The 21,235-nt window shown below is 43.9% G+C and overlaps 1 protein-coding gene across 1 annotated transcript in view; it reads right to left on the bottom strand.

Annotated features, from left to right (window-relative positions):
• Nucleotides 1-21,235, bottom strand: part of LOC115135375 (fibroblast growth factor receptor 2-like) — a 121,110-nt gene that overhangs the window by 82,236 nt on the left and 17,639 nt on the right. Inside the window, 2 exon segments of the mRNA XM_029670017.2 lie at nucleotides 16,666-16,740; nucleotides 17,324-17,593. Of these exon segments, the coding sequence (XP_029525877.2) occupies nucleotides 16,666-16,740; nucleotides 17,324-17,593 (345 nt within the window).

Raw genomic sequence — 21,235 nt, 5'->3', positions numbered from 1 at the left:
TAATTGTCTGCATCATTTCCAATCCCCTATATATTTTGGGGGATGATGATGAGATTCTTGATGAAAACCTGCTCCAGAGTGCTCAGGACCTCAGACTGGGGTGAAGGTTCATCTTCCAAAAGAACAACGACCCTAAGCACGCAGCCAAGACAACGCAGGAGTGGCTTCGGGACAAGTCTCACAATATCCTAGAGTGGTCCAGCCATAGCCCGGACTTGAACCCGATCGAACATCTCTGGAGAGACCTGAAAATAGCTGTGCAGAGTCACTCCCCATCCAACCTGACAGAGCTTGAGAGGATCTGCAGAGAAGAATGGGAGAAACTCCCCAAATACCGGTGTGCCAAGCTTCTAGCTTCAAACCCAAGAAGACTCGAGGCTGTAATCGCTGCCAAAGGTGCTTCAACAAAGAATTGCATAAAAGGTCTGAATACTTATGTAAATGTGATATTTGAGTTTTATATTTTACACCCAAACTATGTTAGAAATATTTATTTATTGCACAGAATAGAAAAAGTCAACTTTTGTACCATGGGAGATAGTAGATTGACATAGACTAATGATTTTGCTGTTTGTTAGGTCTACTCATCTTGTTGGCTGATGAAAAGTAAATGTGTACAGTTCTTCCAATATCTTCAATATCAGAATTGGATAATAACTTGCGCAGTTGTTCCCGATTTTCTGTGTTCACTTATAGCCTGTGAGAAAGACCCAATCACGTGACAGAGAGCCGTTGAGAGGCAGAGGTGCTTTGGAGCGCCCAGCCGGGAGAAGGGAATAATTATTATTATATTCGGCCCTAGGGCACAACAGAAAAAGGCTGTAACTACCAATTGAGGAGAAAAAAAGGGGTACAAAAAAATTGGATATTAAAATCTAAATCTAAACATATAGCCCAGAGTTTGTATCACAACTAAAGTTACATAAATAACTCTAAATTAAGCATATAGGAGTACCAGTTTCTTTGTTAGCCTATCAACACAGAATAACTGTATGTGCGAACCCCCCCCGATTTGTTTGGAGAAAATATCCTTTCTATTTTATTCAGCTATGTTCAATTGTATTCTTCATAATATAAAATCATGCCATTTAATTCTAATCACATCGTGTCTGCTAAATGAACTAGTGTATCCCACAGCCATAAAGCACAGCCAGATCAGGGCCTAACATAACGACAACTCAGAGCATGCTATTCTGTTCTTCTGAAAATGACTACATGCTGTATTACATGGATTTATTAGACGTTTTAAAATGTAGATGTTCCAACGGTCTGCATCAGTGGCTTGTAGGCTACGCATGGAAGCCAGGAGAAGCTAAATGTGTTTGTTAATTAATGGGTAATTACCGTGAGATTGGCAGTTATTTGCATATCTGAACAATCCAAAACATTGCCACCTGCTGAACGCACCCCAGGTTGTTAGCTATAGCTAGTTAATAAGATAGCATGACTGAACAAGGTGTAGCCTAAACAAATGGTTCATGGTTCAGTCCGAAAGTAGCCTAGTTTAGAACGGCCAGCGATATGCTTTGTGAGCGTAAAATGCGGCCCGCCAATGCACGATAGACAGAAAAAAACAAAGCGCTAGTATTATGGGTCATGTCTTTTCTCTGAGGAAAAGTGGGAGGGTTGGGCAAGACTACATATTCAAAAACATACTTTCCTATAGACTACTCATTGGAGAGAAATAGCTTGACTGTTGTTTTACTATTAATCTCAATGCTGCTATTGTTTTTATTTCATAAAGCAGCTTGTGTTTCTTAACCAGGCAAAGGGTAGCTGACTAGAAAGCTGATAGTTAGCTAAGGTGAAGCAAGAAAGTAGCCTGCTCGATGTGTATAATCGGAAGCGGAGCCGGAGCGGAGCTTGTCTGCCCACACTCATCACTTGTCTCCAGCAGCTCAACAGCTGATAAAATCAAATCAAATTTGATTGGTCACATACACGTGTTTAGCAGATGTTATTGCAGGTGTAGCGAAATGTTTGTGTTTCTAGCTCCGACAGTGCAGTAATATCTAACCATTTCACAACATATACACAATACACACAAATCTAAGTAAAGGAATGGAATTAAGAATATATAAATATATGGACGAGCAATGTCAGAGCGGCATAGACTAATATACAGCAGAATAGAATACAGTGTATACATATGAGATGAGTAATGCAAGATATGTCAACATTATTAAAGTAACTAGTGTTCGATTTATTAAAGTGGCCAGTGATTTCAAGTCTATGTATATAGGCAGCAGTCTCTAATGTGCTAATGATGGCTATTTAATATAGGCTGTGCCAGGTGTGAGGCGTCCTTCCCACTTCTGAAGAGAACTGTGCTGCTAATATTGTGCTTATCACCGAAAGCTCTTCATCTCTCCAAAAACTCATGTCCAGTCCACTTAGTGTCAGGATTTGGCCAGGGTTGTTCCGGTTTTTGGTCACTAGATGCCCCCATTGTGCCTTTTGACCTTTTTGTTTTCCCTTGATCCCCATTATTATTTGCACCTGTGCCTCGTTTCCCCTGATTGTATTTAAACCCTTTGTTTTCCTCAGTCCTTTGCTCTGTGTTTGTATGTTAGCACCCAGCCCCAGTATTCTGTTAACTCTTGTTGATCCCGGTGGACGCTCTTGTGGAATTCTGTTTTTTGTTCTTGTTTATTTATTTTTGAGTATCTTTTGAGGCTTTTTGTGCTATACCTACCACCTTGTGGATTTACCTTTTTTGTCTTGGAGGATTACCTTTGTTCTTGTGGAATTCCTTTTGAGGTTGTGGAGTTACATGTGTTCCTGAAGGACTTCACTTTTTACTACATTAAATACACCGTCTCAAGTACTGCTGTGTCTGCCTCATCTTCTGGGTTCTGCCGACTATTCGTGGCTCAGTTGGTTAAGTGACTGTTTCTCACTCCGGAGACCCGGGTTCGTAACCGGGTCCTGACAGAAGCCATCGACCTGACCCGAGTTCCCGAGTGTTACCATGACCTCAAACTGGTATTTAGCAAACAGAGGGCCACCATGCTACCACCCCATAGACCTTATGATTGCCCCATCGAACTGTTTCCGGGCACTTGCCCCCCCAGGGGTCGGATCTTTTCCCTATCTCCACCCGAACGAGCTGCTATGGATACCTACATCAAGGACGCTCTGGAAGCAGGCCTCATGCGTCCATCCACCTCCCCGGCGGGAGCAGGGTTTTTCTTTGTGGCCAAGAAAGACGGTGGATTACGCCCTTGCATCGACTACCGGGGACTCAATGCCATAACCGTCCGTAACCGTTACCCGCTACCCCTTATGGCCACAGCCTTCGAGCTGCTCCAGGAAGCAGTTGTTTTCACTAAGCTTGACCTGCGGAACGCATACCATCTTGTGCGGATCAGACCTGGTGACGAGTGGAAGACCGCGTTCAACACGCCTACTGGTCACTATGAATACTTGGTGATGCCCTTCGGCCTGACCAACGCCCCAGCGGTGTTCCAAGCGCTCATAAACGATGTGCTTAGGGATATGCTTAACATATTTGTGTTTGTTTACTTGGATGACATCCTCATCTTTTCGAGCTCTCTTCAAGAACACACAAAGCATGTCAGACAAGTACTCAAACGCCTCCTAGACAGCCATCTGTACGTTAACCTGTTGCTCCTACCCTCTACTTTTTTGAACATTTTGTTAAAAATCGTGCAACATTTCAGCGCCCTGCTACTCATGCCAGGAATATAGTACGTTCATATGGTTAGAATGTGTGGATAAGGAAACCCTCGGACGTTTTTAAAACTGGTTAAATCACGACTGTGGCTATTACATAACGTGCGTTACATCGGAAAGCGCAGGAAAACCTGATCACAGAAAATGGAAATAAATATCCTTGCGCCACTTCAAGCAATTGTTAACAGTGAGCCGAATTAGATAAGACCGAGCATTCAACTCCCACAGCATCCCCATGTTGTCTAGAGTCTTGTGAATTGAATCCTCTTTGATTCTTGGTTGAACCGAAAGAGGGGCACGACGTACCTCCGGTCTCCGCCCAGATCATTCCGGAAGAGCTCTCTCCTGAAATTTTTTCCAAGACGACAGCTAATGATATGTACATCGCCTACGGATAATTTTTATCGCTTATTAACGTTTACTAATACCTAAAGTAGCATTACAAACGTATTTCGAAGTGTTTTGTGAAAGTTTATCGTCTACTTTTTGAATTTAAAAAAATGACGTTACGTTGTGAAATCGCTGTTTTTTTCGTTTATCACACAGTCTACATATAACGATATCTTGGCTTTATATGGCCCGATTTAATCGAAATAAAGACCCAATAGTGTTTATGGGACATCTAGGAGTGCCAACAAAGAAGATGGTGAAAGGTAATGACTGTTTTCTATTTTATTGTGCGGTTTGTGTAACGCCAAAATGCTAATTATTTTGTTTACGTCCCCTGCTGTACTTTTCTGTTGTAGTGTATTGGTGCATGCTATCAGATAATAGCTTCTCATGCTGTCGACGAAAAGCATTTTAAAAATCTGACTTGTTGCCTGGATTCACAACGAGTGTAGCTTTAATTTGATACCCTGCATGTGTATTTTAATGAACTTTTGAGTTTTAACTAATACTATTAGCATTTAGCGTAGCACATTTGCATTTCCAGAGCTCTAGTTGGGACGCAAGCGTCCCAACTAGAGGCAAGAGGTTAAGCCGGAAAAATGTGAATTCCATTCATCCCGAGTACAATTCCTGGGATTTGTAGTGGAACCCGGTCGAGTCCAAATGGACCCCAGGAAGGTAGGGGCGGTAGCGGATTGGCCCACGCCCAAATCCGTTAAGGAAGTTCAGCGTTTCCTGGGCTTCACAAACTTTTACCGCAAGTTCATCAAGAACTTCAGCTTGGTGGCAGCCCCTCTCTCAGCTTTAACCAAGGGTGGCAATGCAAGGTTTTTGTGGGGAAGAGAAGCTGAGACGGCCTTCCAAGGACTCAAGCAGCGCGTCCTCTCTGCTCCCATCCTGATACTACCGACTACGGATGAACCGTTTGTGGTGGAGGTAGACGCCTCAGAGGTTGGTGTTGGAGCTGTCCTGTCTCAGAGGGTGAAGACAAGAAGCTTCATCCGTGCGCTTTCTTCTCACACCGGCTTACCCGGCTGAGAGGAACTACGATGTGGGGATCGTGAACTCCTAGCGGTTAAGATGGCATTGAAGGAATGGAGACACTGGCTCGAGGGGCTTCTCACCCGTTTCAAGTGCTTACGGACCACAAAAATCTGGAGTATATCCAGCAGGCGAGCGGTTGAACTCTAGACAAGCTAGATGGTCTCTTTTCTTCAATCGATTCCAGTTTATCCTCACCTATCGGCCCGGGTCGAAGAATCTCAAACCGGATGCCCTGTCCCGAGTCTACGCTCCTGCCATTCGAGATGACACGGACATGCCTGTCCTTCCTGCTGCTAAGATCGTGGCTCCGATTTCGTGGCAAGTTGAGGATACCGTGAGACGAGCTCAAGCTATCGAACCGGACCCGAAGGGGTCCTGCCAATCGGTTGTTTGTCCCCAAGGCAGTGAGGACTCAGGTCCTTCTGTGGGGGCACTCCTCTCGCCTCACCTGTCACCCGGGCGTAGGTCGCACCTTGGAGTTCATCCAGCGTAAGTTCTGGTGGCCTACCATAAGAGAAGACGTTGCCTCTTTCGTCAATGCCTGCCCCGTGTGCTGCCAGGGCAAATCTTCTCACCTCCGCCCTCAAGGACTCCTTCACCCTTTACCTATTCCCCACAGACCCTGGTCCCATATCTCGTTGGACTTTATTACTGGCCTTCCTCCATCCCATGGCAATACTACTATCCTAGTCATAATCGACAGGTTTTCAAAGGCGGCCAGGTTCGTCCCTCTGACTAAGTTACCTTCTACCAAGGAGACGGCTGAGTTGGTAATTAATCATGTGTTCCGAGTCTTCGGCATTCCTCAAGATATGGTTTCTGACAGAGGTCCCCAGTTCGCCTCAAGGTTTTGGAAGGCCTTCTGCCAACTCATGGGTGCTTCTGCCAGTCTATCTTCAGGGTACCATCCGGAGTCCAACGGCCAAACAGAGAGGATGAATCAAGAGCTGGAAGCCACCCTCCGATGTATGACTCGTAACAACCCGTCCACATGGTCGTCCTTCATTGTTTGGGCCGAATACGCGCACAACACCTTGCGCTCCTCCTCCACTGGTATGTCCCCGCACGAGTGTCAGTTTGGCTATGCCCCTCCATTGTTCCCGGACCAGGAGGCAGAAGTCAGAGTGCCTTCAGCCTTGAAGTTCGTCAGACGCTGTCGGCTTATGTGGAGGAAGACCCGTCTTAATCTTATGCGTTCCTCACAGAGGTACCAACAACAAGCCAACAGACGTCGCCGTCCCGGGCCTACCCTGCGCCCTGGCCAGAGAGTCTGGCTCTCCACAAGAGACTTACCACTACGGGTGGAGTCTCGCAAGCTGTCCCAAAAATACATCGGTCCCTTTAAGGTTGCCAGGAGAGTTAACCCAGTTTCTTATCGCCTACACTTACCCAGATCCCTTAAAATTAATCCCACATTTCACATTTCCTTATTAAAACCTGTTGTTTTTCTCCCTTGTCCCGGCAGACAGACCTCCCCCTCCGCCTCGTGTCATTGGAGGCCAGCCGGCTTATACCGTCCATCGGATACTGGATTCCCGCCGGGTGCAGCGGTCCTGGCAGTATCTGGTGGACTGGGAAGGCTACGGTCCCGAGGAGCGCTCCTGGGTTCCTGCCAAAGACATACTGGACCCTGACCTCATTCGTCAGTTCAGGGCTCTCCACCCTGAGAGAGCTGGTAGGAACGTCAGGAGCCGTTCCTAGGGTGGGGATTCTGTCAGGATTTGGCCAGGGTTGTTCCGGTTTTTGGTCACTAGATGCCCCCATTGTGCCTTTTGACCTTTTGTTTTCCCTTGATCCCCATTATTATTTGCACCTGTGCCTCGTTTCCCCTGATTGTATTTAAACCCTTTGTTTTCCTCAGTCCTTTGCTCTGTGTTTGTATGTTAGCACCCAGCCCCAGTATTCTGTTAACTCTTGTTGATCCCGGTGGACGCTCTTGTGGAATTCTGTTTTTTGTTCTTGTTTATTTATTTTTGAGTATCTTTTGAGGCTTTTTGTGCTATACCTACCACCTTGTGGATTTACCTTTTTTGTCTTGGAGGATTACCTTTGTTCTTGTGGAATTCCTTTTGAGGTTGTGGAGTTACATGTGTTCCTGAAGGACTTCACTTTTTACTACATTAAATACACCGTCTCAAGTACTGCTGTGTCTGCCTCATCTTCTGGGTTCTGCCGACTATTCGTGGCTCAGTTGGTTAAGTGACTGTTTCTCACTCCGGAGACCCGGGTTCGTAACCGGGTCCTGACACTTAGTAGTCATATTTTAGTCACAGAGATAATTTTGTCTCGTCTCGTTTTAGTCAACTGAAATGAAAAATATTTTTTGTTTCGTTATATATTTTTCTGGTCTATTTAGTCAGTTATAGTCTCATCAATTGCCACTGACAAATAGGTGTGTGACTAATATTTTAGTCACTAAAAGCAAAACAAATTAAATGGTTGGTGGAAATATAATTGGTTATTCTAAGCACTGAGGTTAATAGAGTATATGAACATTGTTTCCAGAGAAAAGTGATATATTATTTGGTATCTGGAAATGTGAACTGTCAGATTCAATAAAACTCTAATGTTCTAAGACTGAGTGGAATTTATTTGAATTGCATTGAATAACATTTTTCTTCCTGTCCCTCAAACTCAAATTCTACATCCTGTTGGCCAATTCAATTCGAATTTCAACTCTTGAATTGAATGGGAGTCAATTCAACATTTCTGAAATGAGCCAAACCCTGCTCAAATTACAATTTTCATCCTCCTGTCATCGGAGAAGATATGTATGTTGGGGAGAAGGAATATTTATCACCTGTAAATAATCATTATGTTCAGGAAGGGAAAAAAATGTCATGTTTGTTGTGAGTGAGCAATGTTTGGTTTGTAGAGGGTAAGTTACCCACACACTGATCACGGTCCATCATTCAAACACACCCCCATTGGGACATATGTGAATCATTTCAGGAAACTAGGCTTTTGTCGCGCGTCACAACTTCACAGGAGAGCAATTTGAACATAAAATGTGTTTTTGGCCAGAAATGCCTCCTGGAACATGTGAACATTTATGTGCCTTAATAACAAACTTGTAAGCCATCTGTAACTTATACAACTTATACAAATGCTAAATTATGAGCCTAGTTGATTAAGCCATGGGAAAAGTCAGCTACCTTCCCGCTAGCCATGATTGCCTGAGACAATGAGTGGGCTGGACATGCCGAGAGAGAAGTTTGGATTGGTCTGCCATGTAACATACTTCTGTCTATAACATGAGTGGGTCAGTATATGTAGGTAATCCTTTCTAATGCGGCTTTTTTTTATATATATATCACGTAGTAGAACTGAATAAGTGTTACTCTCCACTTTCTGAAGGACCGAGTTTTGAAATCAGTGGAATTAGAGTATGATAGCTAAGGAGATAAAGAAAATTCTGTCCGTTTGATTGCAAATATGCAGACAGAGTCGAAAAGAGAACACACAGAAGGTTGTTGTATAAAACACCTGTCTACGGATTACATCTTCAAACTAAGAACAACCATGGCATCTGTGACAGAGAGAGAGATGCGTCCATCCATGTATACAGTTAAGAGAGTCTAGCTAGCTACATTTTCAGATATTACACGTTTCTAATTTTGTCAGAAAGTCATTTTCATTTCAAGTCTTCTGTTAGCTAGCAAGCTAACATTATCTGGCTGGCTCGCTAGCTAACGTTACATGTATGATCTGTGTAGTAATATTATTTGTATCTCAGAGCCATTTGCATTGCTAGTTATTGCCTAATGTTAGCTAGATAACATTGAACCTGCTTGGTTAGCTACCTGCAGATACAACAAGCACAGTAGTATCACATCAAGGCGGTGGCCCGTTCTTGTAGGTTCATGCTCTACAACATCCGCAGAGTACGACCCTGCCTCACACAGGAAGCAGCGCAGGTCCTAATCCAGGCACTTGTCATCTCCCGTCTGGATTACTGCAACTCGCTGTTGGCTGGGCTCCCTGCCTGTGCCATTAAACCCCTACAACTCATCCAGAACGCCGCAGCCCGTCTGGTGTTCAACCTTCCCAAGTTCTCTCACGTCACCCCGCTCCTCCGCTCTCTCCACTGGCTTCCAGTTGAAGCTCGCATCCGCTACAAGACCATGGTGCTTGCCTACGGAGCTGTGAGGGGAACGGCACCTCAGTACCTCCAGGCTCTGATCAGGCCCTACACCCAAACAAGGGCACTGCGTTCATCCACCTCTGGCCTGCTCGCCTCCCTACCACTGAGGAAGTACAGTTCCCGCGCAGCCCAGTCAAAACTGTTCGCTGCTCTGGCCCCCCAATGGTGGAACAAACTCCCTCACGACGCCAGGACAGCGGAGTCAATCACCACCTTCCGGAGACACCTGAAACCCCACCTCTTTCAGGAATACCTAGGATAGGATAAAGTAATCCTTCTCACCCCCTTAAAAGATTTAGATGCACTATTGTAAAGTGGCTGTTCCACTGGATGTCTTAAGGTGAACGCACCAATTTGTAAGTCGCTCTGGATAAGAGCGTCTGCTAAATGACTTAAATGTAAATGTAGTAAAGTTATGAGTTGGGATTATGATTCATTGTTTAGCTAGCTAGCTACATGTCTAAACAAAAGACAGCACTATGCAAGTAACCATTTCAGTAGAATGTTCATGATGTCACTGCAAAAACTGTCATTGGACGTAGCTGGTAAAAGCACAGAATAACTGACAAATTTATGAACACTCAACACCCGTTGAATATGGCCGGTGTCAGTAAGCATTGGCAAAAAAGCTTAATTAAATTGTTGCCAGCAGCACAGTTGCAGTCACCAACACTCTGGATAACATAAAAACAGCCTAACCACCTCTGCTGGGGCAAGTAAAATGGTCAGTGAGCTGTTCTCTCAATTGTGTCTGGAAGTAGCTAGCAAGCTAGCCAACGTTAGCCGGTTAGCCTGGGTGCTTGACTGCTGATGTTAGGTCAGAACGCTCTAATCAACCCTACTCCTCGGCCAGAGCGTCCAGTGTGCACTCCAAACGCGCCAAGAACGAAACACTCTGAATTTACGAACGGAAAATCTGACAACACTCCTCCGCCCAGAAAACCCTCTGGCACTCCAGATTAAATTTACGAACACACCGTAGTAAACCAGCCTTTAGTCTTTAAACCTTTGTTTGTTTACTACATAGCCTCACGTGAGTCCTTAAAGAGATGGGTGGGACTAAAGCTTAGGAGGGTGTGAACGAGGCTGAATGGGTGTAGACAAAGAAGAGCTCTCCAGTATCTGTACAAAAACATTGAAGGGTCATTTTCTCAAAGGTGATTTTACAAGTTTATCAACTTTCAAAGCATAATTACTTTCCCATTGTTCGTCAACTGTAGTGTATGATATACCAGTTTGTAGCTGAGTCTATGCTTTTATCCAATGTAAATTTTGCTACGTAAGACCGAATCGAGCCGGTCGATCACATATAGAAAATTAAGAACACCACTCTTCTGTTTGGCCTACATAACTGCAGCTCATTAACCCCATATCTCTCCACCCCTCCCTCCCTTTCTCCCCCCCCCCCCCCCTCGGTCTCTCAGTCAGCTGTAGTTCACTGAAGACCCTTCTCTTTATCTCCCTCTCACGCTCTCTCTCTCAAACACTACTCAGTTTCTCTCTTTTTCTCTCTGCACCTGGGAGAGTGATTGCATAAGCAGATGAACTCACTGAGGAAGAGACATTTGGAGCAAAACAACAAGACAACCAATGGCCACCCCACCATCACTTCCTATATCTCTTCGACAGGAGCAGGGAGAACATGGGGAACACTCCAGGGTTACACTGGCTTTGAGACACTCCTGACCTTGCTTCAATCAGATTGACCACTGAGGGAATGGACAGGAGTTTAGCCTTCTTGTTCTTGGGCCTCTGCGCTTCCCTTTCCACCCTCTCTCTCTTCCCACTCCTCTCTCCCTTTCCCGCCCACCAGTGCAATCGGAATACTATCGGAGTCAGTCACCTCCCATAATTTTCTCTGGCATGCAAACTGAGCAGCACACATACTTTGATACAGAAGTAAACCATGCTCTTCCTTCCGGGATGAACTAACACACTATAATTAGGCTAGTTAGCTTCTCTTCAGCCTCTTTCCTTCACTCTCACTATCTCCACCTCCTCTTTCCATGTCTCCCCATATTCTCTATCTTTCAACTCGTATTTTCTGTACAGACATTCAATATTCTCACACGTTCATCATCTTTCCCTCTCCATCTTCTTCTCTTTTTCAACACTCCGCCATACAGACAGATTAAGGTGGTGTATGCCCCCGTCGGGAGCTCGTCTCTCTCGGGTGAACTATGACCCTTAAGCCCTCTGGATCCGGACAGCTCATCTCACTGTTTACTCTGTGGCATTCTGGGGTAAGCCCATGTTATTCTAGAACAAGAACGTACTGTATATTCAAAATGAGAAGTGAGGCACAAACATAAGTGGCAAATCATAGTACTAATTGCTTAAAGTTGTAACACGAGGGCATGAAATCCACAAATTTGCCCAATACTGTAGACATGAATTTAGAAGTACAATACTAGAGCTACATATATACAGTACATAGGTCAAACATAACAAAACAGCAAATTATATTAGACTTTTATAAAATTGAGGCATCAAATCCAGTAATTTTACATCAACTGTCCGGTCTACGCACCCTACAGATGTGTCAAACGAAAACAAACGGGAGCAATTAAGGTTGATCTCCTTAACAGACCAGAGAACAACAGAACCAATGGGACTGGAACCCCACATCCACTCTGACCTTCTACTGACGTCAATGCTCCCCCGAAAAACAAAGCCTTCAACATGATCCTTCCGCTGGGCCTTATTTGTTTCCTCCAATCACACACAACCTCCTGATGCTGGGCAGTGGGTACAACTTAGCTCGTAACTTTTTCTCCTTGTATTTTGGGGGGGCCGGGTTGTGATTGTGTTGTGTTGTTGTTCAATGTCTTTTTTAGAAAGTGGAATAAAAGTGTTCAGAGTAGAAGCTGAGGCAGACACTGAAACCTAATCCCCACCCCCCATATGTCCTTCCTTTTTCCCCCTCCCATACCTCCACATCCCCCCTCCAGAAGTGGGCCAGGGAACAGAGCTCCACAGCGTACACAGAGAAGTGCTGGTGCTGATCCAAACCAGAACGTTGTAGTTAAAGGCCTCAACCTTCCCCTTTTTTTCCCTTTTCATTTTCCTCCACTCTTCCCTCTTTCTTTCTTTTTTATATTCCGGGTTTTGAAATCATAGAAAAAACAGCAGGACAAAATTGGACAGAGCTGCCAAAACAGCTGTTACTTTGTTTTCAAACAGCTTATTACCACCAGAATTATAATTTTTTCCTCTCCATTTTCCTCTCCTTGCAGAGTTCCTATCCACCGTATTAAATGGATTTCAGGTAATTAGTCGGCCCTAAAGGGGGGTTCAGCCCACAGTGAGGCAGGATGCCTGTGGAAAATTTTAAGAAGATGTGGAAGCTCTCATCTTCACTTTAGCCCTGTGACACACACACACACACATTCATTGCACTCGGAAAGTATTCAGAAACCTTCCCTTTTTCCACATTTTGTTACAGCCAAATTAATCAAATTGATTTTTCCCCTCATCAATCTACAAACAATACCCCATAATGACAAAGCAAATATTTAAATTTAAAAAAAATGTTTGCAAATATATATATATATTTTTAAACGGAAATATTTACATAAGTATTCAGACCGTTTACTCAGTACTGTTTTGACGCACCCTTGGCAGCGACATCAGCCTCTAGCCTTCTTGGGTATGATGCTACAATCTTGGCACAGCTGTATTTGGAGAATTTCTCCCATTCTTCTCTGCAGATCCTCTCAAGCTTTGTCAGGTTGGATGGGGAGCATCGCTGCACAGCTATTTTCAGGTCTCTCCAGAGGCCACTCCTGTGTTGTCTTGGTTGTGTGCTTAGGGTCGTTGTTCTGTTGGAAGATGAACCTTCACCCCAGTCTGAGGTCCTGAGTGCTCTGGAGCAGGTTTTCATCAAGGATCTCTATGTACTTTGCTCCGTCTCTCTGTACTTTGCTCCGTTTATTCCCTCGATTCTAACTAGTCTCGAAGGCCCCTCTGCTGAAAAACATCCCCACAGCATGATGCTGCCACAACCATGCTTCACTTGGTTTCCTCCAGATGTGACGCTTGGCATTCAGGCCAAAGAGTTCAATCTTGGTTTCATCAGACCAGAGAATCTTATTTCCCATGGTCTGAGAAACCTTTAGATGCCTGTTGGCAAACTCCAAGTGGGCTGTCATGTGCCTTTTACTGAGGAGTGGCTTTTGTCTGACCACTCTACCATAAAGACCTGAGTGCCGCAGAGATTGTTGTCCTTCTGGAAAGTTCTCCCAACTCCACAGAGGAACTCTGGAGCTCTGTCAGAGTGACCAAATGGTTCTTGGTCACCTTAGTGACCAAGGCCCTTCTCCCCCGATTGCTCAGTTTGGCTGGACGGCCAGCTCTAGGAAGAGTCTTGGTGGTTACAAACTTCTTCAATTTAAGAATGATGGAGGCCGCTGTGTTCTTGGGGACCTTCAATGCTGCAGAAATATTTTGGTACCCTTCCCCAGATCTGTGCCTCGACACAATCCTGTATCGGAGCTGTACGGACAATTCCTTCGACTGCATGGCTTGGTTTTTGCTCTGATAGGCACTGTCAACTGCGGGACCTTATATAGACAGGTGTGTGCCTTTCCAAATCATGTCGAATCAATTAAAATTTACCACAGGTGGACTCCAATCAAGTTGTAGAAACATCTCAAGGTTGATCAACATAACAACAAAATGTGGAAAAAGTGAAGGGGTCAGAATACTTTCTGAATGCACTATACACTCTCACACACACACTACACAAAGCCCATCCCCCATCAGGTCCCTAACCCAGTCCAGATGAGAGTTTACATAATGGATGAGTCCAGCTGACTAGCTCCTTCGGGCCTGACAACCTGAGAGATTCCGGCTACAGCAGGAATGCTAGGAATTCTTCTTCCCTAGAGTGCCTAGAAGGGCTGATAGAGATATGGCCTGACTACCCCAGGTGCTCCCGACATTAAAAAAATACAATAGTATACGATGGTATAAATACAATAGTAATAACTGTAGTGTTTTGCTGACTGTAGTTTTTACTGTAGTATAATGTAGCTCCTGAGTGGCGCAGCAACCTAAGGCACTGCATCTCAGTGCTCTAGAGGTGTCACTACAGTGATTGGGAGTCCCATTGTGCGGCACACAATTAGCCCAGCGTCATCCGGGTTTGGCCGGTGTAGGCCGTCATTGTAAATAAGAATTTTTTCTTAACTGACTTGCCCAGTAAAATAAAATAATGAAGAAAAAAAAGTATACTGTAGTATTTACAGTTAACTATAGTATAAATACTGTAGTAAAAGAAAACTCTAGTATATACTATAGTAATTCAGATAGTGTTTTTTCAGATTGTAGTATACTTTAGTACTTACTGGTGTTTTTGCAGACTGTACTATACGGTAGTATTTACTGTAGTGTTTTTGCGGACTGTAGTACACTGTAGTATTTAGTGAGTGTTTTTGCGGACATTAATGTAGTATTTACTATACGGTCTTTCTTATATTATCTTTAAAATAGAAGTGGAGGCTTTTTCCTGTAGGAAACCTACTGGAGAAATATGAAAAAAAAAAATGAAAAAAAATCCATAACCTGTAGGTACAGTGCCTTTAGAAAGCATTCCCTTGACTTATTCCACATTTTGCGGAATGGGTTGAGTAAAAAAAAAAAAATCTCACCCGTCTAATCACAATACAAAAGTGAAAACATGTTTTTAGAAATGTTTGCGAATTTATTGAAAATTAAATACACTAACATTTAATTTAGATAAGTATTCACACCCCTTAGACAATACATTGTAGAAGCACCATGGCAGTGATTGCAGTGTTGAGTCTTTCCGGGTAAGTCTCTAAGAGCTTTCCAAACCTGGATTGTGCAACAATTGTCCAGTATACTTCCAAAATGTTGATCATGGCTAGACAACCATTTTCAGGTCTTGCCATAGCTTTTCAAGTAGAATTTGCAAATAAATTAATTAAAAATTCTACAATGTGATTTTCTGGATGTTTTTTCCTCATTTTGTCTGTCATAGTTGAAGTGTACCTATGATGAAAATTACAGGCCTCTCTCGTCTTTTTAAGTGGGAGAACTTGGACAATTGGTGGCTGACTAAATAATTTTTTGCCCCACTGTATTTAAAGTCACCATTGGCCTCATGGTGAAATCCCTGAGTGGTTTCCTTCCTGAGTTAGGAAGGCCTGTATCTTTGTAGTGTCTGACACAGGAGGTTGGTGTAACCTTAATTGGGGAGGATGGGCTAGTGGTAACGGCTAGAGCAGAATTTCTGGAATGGTGTCAAATACCCCAAACACATGGTTTGATGCCATTCCATTGGCACCTTTCCAGCCATTAGTATGAGCAGTCCTCCCCTCAGGATCCTCCATTGGTGTCTGAAGATATATTGAGAGACCATCCAAAGTGTAATCAATAATTTCACCATACTCAAAGGGATATTCAACATCTGCTTTTTTTTTTTTTACCCATCTACTAATAGGTGCCCTTCGCGAGGTAATGGAAAACCTTTCTGGTTTTTGTATTTGAATCGGTGTTTGAAATTCACTGCTTGATTAAGGGATCTTACAGATTGTATAGTGTGCAGTACAGAGATGAGGTAGTAATATTAAACACTATTATTGCACAAAGAGTGAATCCATGCAACTTGTTTTGTGACTTGTTAAGAAAATTTCTGCTCCTGAACTTATTTAGGCTTGCCATAACAAAGGGGTCAATTTGTAAAAATTTGAAAAAACATCATTCCAATTTGACATTATAGGATATTGTGTGTATGCCTGTGAAAAAAATCTAAGTATATACAGTCGTATTTACTATATAAAAATGTATTTTTTTCGCGGACTGTAGTGTTTTTGCGGACATTACTGGAGTATTTACTACAGTGTTTTATTTCAGGATAAGTACTACACATGATCGAGAGATACTACAGTATGTAGTATAGTATTTCACAGTATACTACATTTTATTATATAATTCTAAACTGTAGTCTTTTTGAATGTGGGTCACAAACACCCTCAGAACAAACATACATTCACAGCACAAACAGACTCCCAGACTCAGTACATACAGAGGAACGCAACGGTATAGCTGATACCTCGCAAGAGATTTTAAATAATATAAAATAACCAGATTAGGCAATATACATACAACACAACTGTCTTCTCTGTTTCCCGTAGAATTTTAAAAAGTAACTTTAGTCATGATGACATTTGATCTCATGGTCGATAGTCCAAGCCTTTGCCCCCAGTTCCACAACAGTGTTATCATATAACAAAGAGGGTAAAAACAACCCAAATAATTTAACTTTTTGCTGAGTTCACATATTGCCCACAGGCCCCCACTACAGAAGACAATAGTCATGGCCTCTGCTGCCCACACTGTCCCCACAATACTATGCCCATACTCACTTATCTGCTCTCCGTCCGCCCCCACGTCCTCTGATCGCTCTGTGTCGTCCTCATCGTCCCCAGACGAGATGGCATCTGTAGAGATGACCACGGTTACTTACTGCCATCTCTGGCACCCTCAGGACAGCTGCAGCCAAACATATACACTCACACTGCTAAAAAGGCACACACACACACGCATGCACACTACTACAGTACACACACATGCTCACTGCAGCACATGCTCATACATGCACTGATGTGTTGAGGATCAGGTGATGTAATATTGACATTTACATGAGTCACTAACCTATGTAAGAAAAGCTAAATAACTATAAATTAACGACATGAACCAACAAAAAAAAACACCCAGTCCACAGCCCTTCCATGGCCATTCCCCAACTACACCATTGCAAAGGCAGCACCGCCTCCCAAGAACAAGGATGTAGGTGCAACTCGAACCCTCACAGGTAAAGTAGCTGAAGCCACATTGCAGTCCAGCGACTATCCACTCTGCCTACACTGACTGTCCTTTTCATGACACGGCGTATGTGTAAACCAGAGCAATATAAAAGCATACTGTAAGACCTACACCATGCCCTTGTCCTGCCCTGACAAGCTGGCCGGCTGACTGGCTGGTTACTCTCTGTCCTGCCTCCTTCATGGCACCCTGACTCACCTGTGACGTTCACTATGAAGCAGAGCGTGTCGCTGCCCTGAGGGCCCACAGTGCTGCACGCGTACAGCCCAGAGTCCTTGGGCGTGGCGTCGCGGATCTGCAGAACCTCCTGTTCTATCAGGGTGCGGTTGTTGGCCCCCAGAGTGGAACCATCCTTAGTCCAGGTGATGGCCCCGGGCTCCCCGGCCAGAAGGCAGCTGAGCTTCAGCAGTTCCCCCGGGTGCACCGAGCACACGGTGGGCTTAGAGATTTGGTATTTGGTCGGAGGCTCTGCAGAGCGAAGGAAGGGGAGGAGGAAAGTGAGGAGGGTTGTGCACAGAAAGGAGGTTGGAAACTCAGGGGAAAAGGTGGGAGAATAAGAAATAAGCAATAGTCTAAAAAAACACATAACCCCATGGATGCACTTAAATCAACATCATGCCAAGAGGAGCGATACAGTGAGAGAGAAGAGGCCCAAACACATCTTAAAACCATAAATTAGGACATCAACCCCATAACCCCTTGTGGATCCATCAGTCAGCCCCACTCTAAACATTATCTTGTGTTGGGTTGTACTTTCATGAGTAACGCATGCAGTTATGGCCCAAAACAGAAGGTAGAGAGTGGAAAGTGGTGTGGAGGTGGAGCCTGTAAGAATAACAACCAATAATTGTGCCCAGACAGATAGACAGACAGACCTCCCTTTCAGAAGAAATACCAGGCAGCCAGTGTGAAACAGCAGGGAAAGCCAGATACCTCCAAAATGAAAATATATACAGTACCAGTCAAAAGTTTAGACACACCTACTCATTCAAGGGGTTTTCTTTATTTTTACTATTTTCTACAATGTAGAATAATTAGTGAAGACATCAAAACTATTAAATAACACATGGAATCATGTAGTAACCAAAAAAGTGTTAAACAAATCAAAATATATTTATTTTTTGCCTTGGTGACAGCTTTCCCCACTCTTGGCATTCTCTCAACCAGCTTCACCTGAAATGATTTTCCAACAGTCTTGAAGGAGTTCCCATATATGTTGAGCAACCTTGTTGGCTGATTTTCCTTCGCTCTGTGGTCCAACCACCTCAATGGGGTTGAGGTCAGGTGATTGTGGAGGCCAGGTCATCTGATGCAGCACTCCATCACTCTCCTTTTTGGTCAAATAGCCCTTACACAGCCTGGAGGTGTGTTTTGGGTCATTGTCTTGTTGAAAAACAAATGATAGTGACACTAAGCGCAAACCAGATGGGATGGCGTATCGCTGCAGAGTGCTGTGGTAGCCATGCCGGGTAAGTGTTCCTTGAATTCTAAATAAATCACTGACAGTGTCACCAGCAAAGCACCGCCGCACCATCACACCTCCTCCTCCATTCTTCACGGTGGAACCACACATGCGGAGATCACCTGTTTACCTACTCTGCGTCTCACATGGCGGTTGGAACCAAACATCTCAAATTTGGACTCATCAGACCAAAGAGCAGATTTCCACCAGTCTAATGTCCATTGCTCATGTTTCTTGGCCCAAGCAAGTCTCTTCTTCTTATTTGTGTCCTTTAGTAGTGGTTTCTTTACAGCAATTCGACCATGAAGGCCTGATTCACACAGTCTGCTCTGAACAGTTGATGCTGAGAGGTGTCTGTTACTTTTGGGCATTTATTTGGGCTGCAATTTCTGAGGCTGGTAACTCTAATGAACTTATCCTCTGCAGCAGAGGTAACTCTGGGTCTTCCTTTACTGTGGCGGTCCTCATGAGAGCCAGTTTCATCATAGGGCTTGATGGTTTTTGCGACTGCACTTTCAAAGTTCTTGACATTTTCAGGATTGACTGGCCTTCTTGTCTTAGAGTAATGATGGACTGTCGTTTAACTTTGCTTATTTGAGCTATTCTTGCCATAATATGGACTTGGTCTTTTACAAAATAGGGCTATCTTCTGTATACCACCCCTACCTTGTCACAAGACAACTGATTGGCTCAGACGCATTAAGAAGGAAAGAAATTCCACAAATTAACTTCTAACAAGGCACACCTGTTAATTGAAATGCATTCCAGGTGACTGCCTCATGAAGCGGGTTGAGAGAATGCCAAGAGTGTGCAAAGCTGTCATCAAGGCAAAAGGTGGCTACTTTGAAGAATGTCAAATATAAAATACATTTTGATTTGTTTAACACCGTTTTGGTTACTACATGATTCCATAGGTGTTATTTCGTAGTTTTGATGTCTTCACTATTATTCTACAATGCAGAAAATAGTAAACATAAAGAAAAAGCCTTGAATGAGTAGGTGTGTTCAAACTATTAACTGGTACTGCAGCGCATTACTTTTGACTAGAGCCATATGGGACCAGAGCCTTACTTTGGAACTATGTGCCCTGGTCAAAATTGGTGCACTATATTGGAAATAGTGTGCCTTTTGAGATGCTACCTATACGTTGACACGGGAGTGAAAATTAATTCCTGTCCCGTCTTGTCAAATTTTTCCCGGTACTGTCCTGATCCTGCAACAGTTATATAACCCCGGGTACTTCCCTATCCTATCCCGATCAAAATTCACTCCCATCCTGTCCCGTGCTAATTTTTCCACACATAAAAAAGGAATAACTTCCTGCTTCAGCTACTCGTCTGTCTGTCCCCTGCTCTGCATGTGTGTAGCCATAGCAACTACTCCGTTTGGCTGCTGCATAGCACTCATAAGACACTTGCCTGCACACACAGCTGATAACAACCACATTACGTGATTTTGGCAATGAAGGCAGCCCTTCTACTTACCCAGAGTCGGATGAACTCATGGATATGGAACGTTGGGTCACGATTTCGAAACATTTGGCCTCAACAAGATTAAATGCCGCACATATCTGCCACCCTACTCTTTACCTCAGATGGCATGGGTTTAGTTAAATACGCAAACAATTGGGCTTGACCGGTAACGTTGTTGGTACTAGAGCAGCTATGCCGCTTCAGGCCGCTTGTCCCACTCTCCGGTTGGTATTTGATTAAACCGCTGCATTTTTTTACAAGCCGTGTAATCCGTTTCTTCATTGTCAAAGACATCTATCAACTTTAGCAAAAACATCGCTCTTTCCTTTTAATGACTCTAATGTTAGTGATGTGTCCTAGGCTGCAACGAGACGTTGCAATTCCTCTCTTGAAGGCTTCATCATTCCCTGACGTACGTTGGCATCTGAGGTAAAGTAGTGACTGGCAGTGGCTACAACTATATTCGTTTTTTTTAAATGAAATGCATGACATATTGTTAACCCCCCACCCCCTGTACTGCCCATTCCTGTGGACTGTCGATCCTGACCCAAACTAACCTTTAGAACTTCACTCCCATTCCTGTTCCCATGTCTCTCTGTGATGCCACAGCTGCATGGATTCAATCCACCTTTCTGAACGCATTACGAGTGAGCATGGAAAACCATTAGGCTAATGGTTTAGACACTGATATGATGCCAATGTAAATTGCATATTGCAATGTATATTGAATCCAGGCCCAGTCACCCCCAGGCTCTCCCACACATTCTGACATAACACCTACACACAAGTGTTTCCCTTAGGAAAAAGTTAGCTGGGGGGAGTGGGTAAATGCAGGTCTTCCTGCGGGTGGCAGAAGATGGGGTCTTTCTGGGGCATACATCTTTCCAACCCCCCCCCCACAACACAGTTTTGTTTGCAGTGACAGCCACGATTTAGCACCGGCGTGACCCCACACACAGAGAGAGAGAGAGAGAGAGAGAGAGAGAGAGAGAGAGAGAGAGAGAGAGAGGATTCTCTGGATCAACTCAGTCTACAGATCTCAACACTCAGCAAAACCCTTTTATTATAAAAAATTTAAAAAACTTGGCAGAGGTGCAAGATTTTTGGATGTTTAATGATGAGCAAAACACTGTGTTTGTGTGCTGTGCATGTGTGTTCTTTCTCGGGAAAGGGGCT

This window comes from Oncorhynchus nerka, linkage group LG10 (assembly GCF_034236695.1).
Source record: "Oncorhynchus nerka isolate Pitt River linkage group LG10, Oner_Uvic_2.0, whole genome shotgun sequence".
NCBI classification, from domain to species: Eukaryota; Metazoa; Chordata; class Actinopteri; order Salmoniformes; family Salmonidae; genus Oncorhynchus; species Oncorhynchus nerka.
This window is presented reverse-complemented; position numbering and strand designations above follow the sequence as displayed.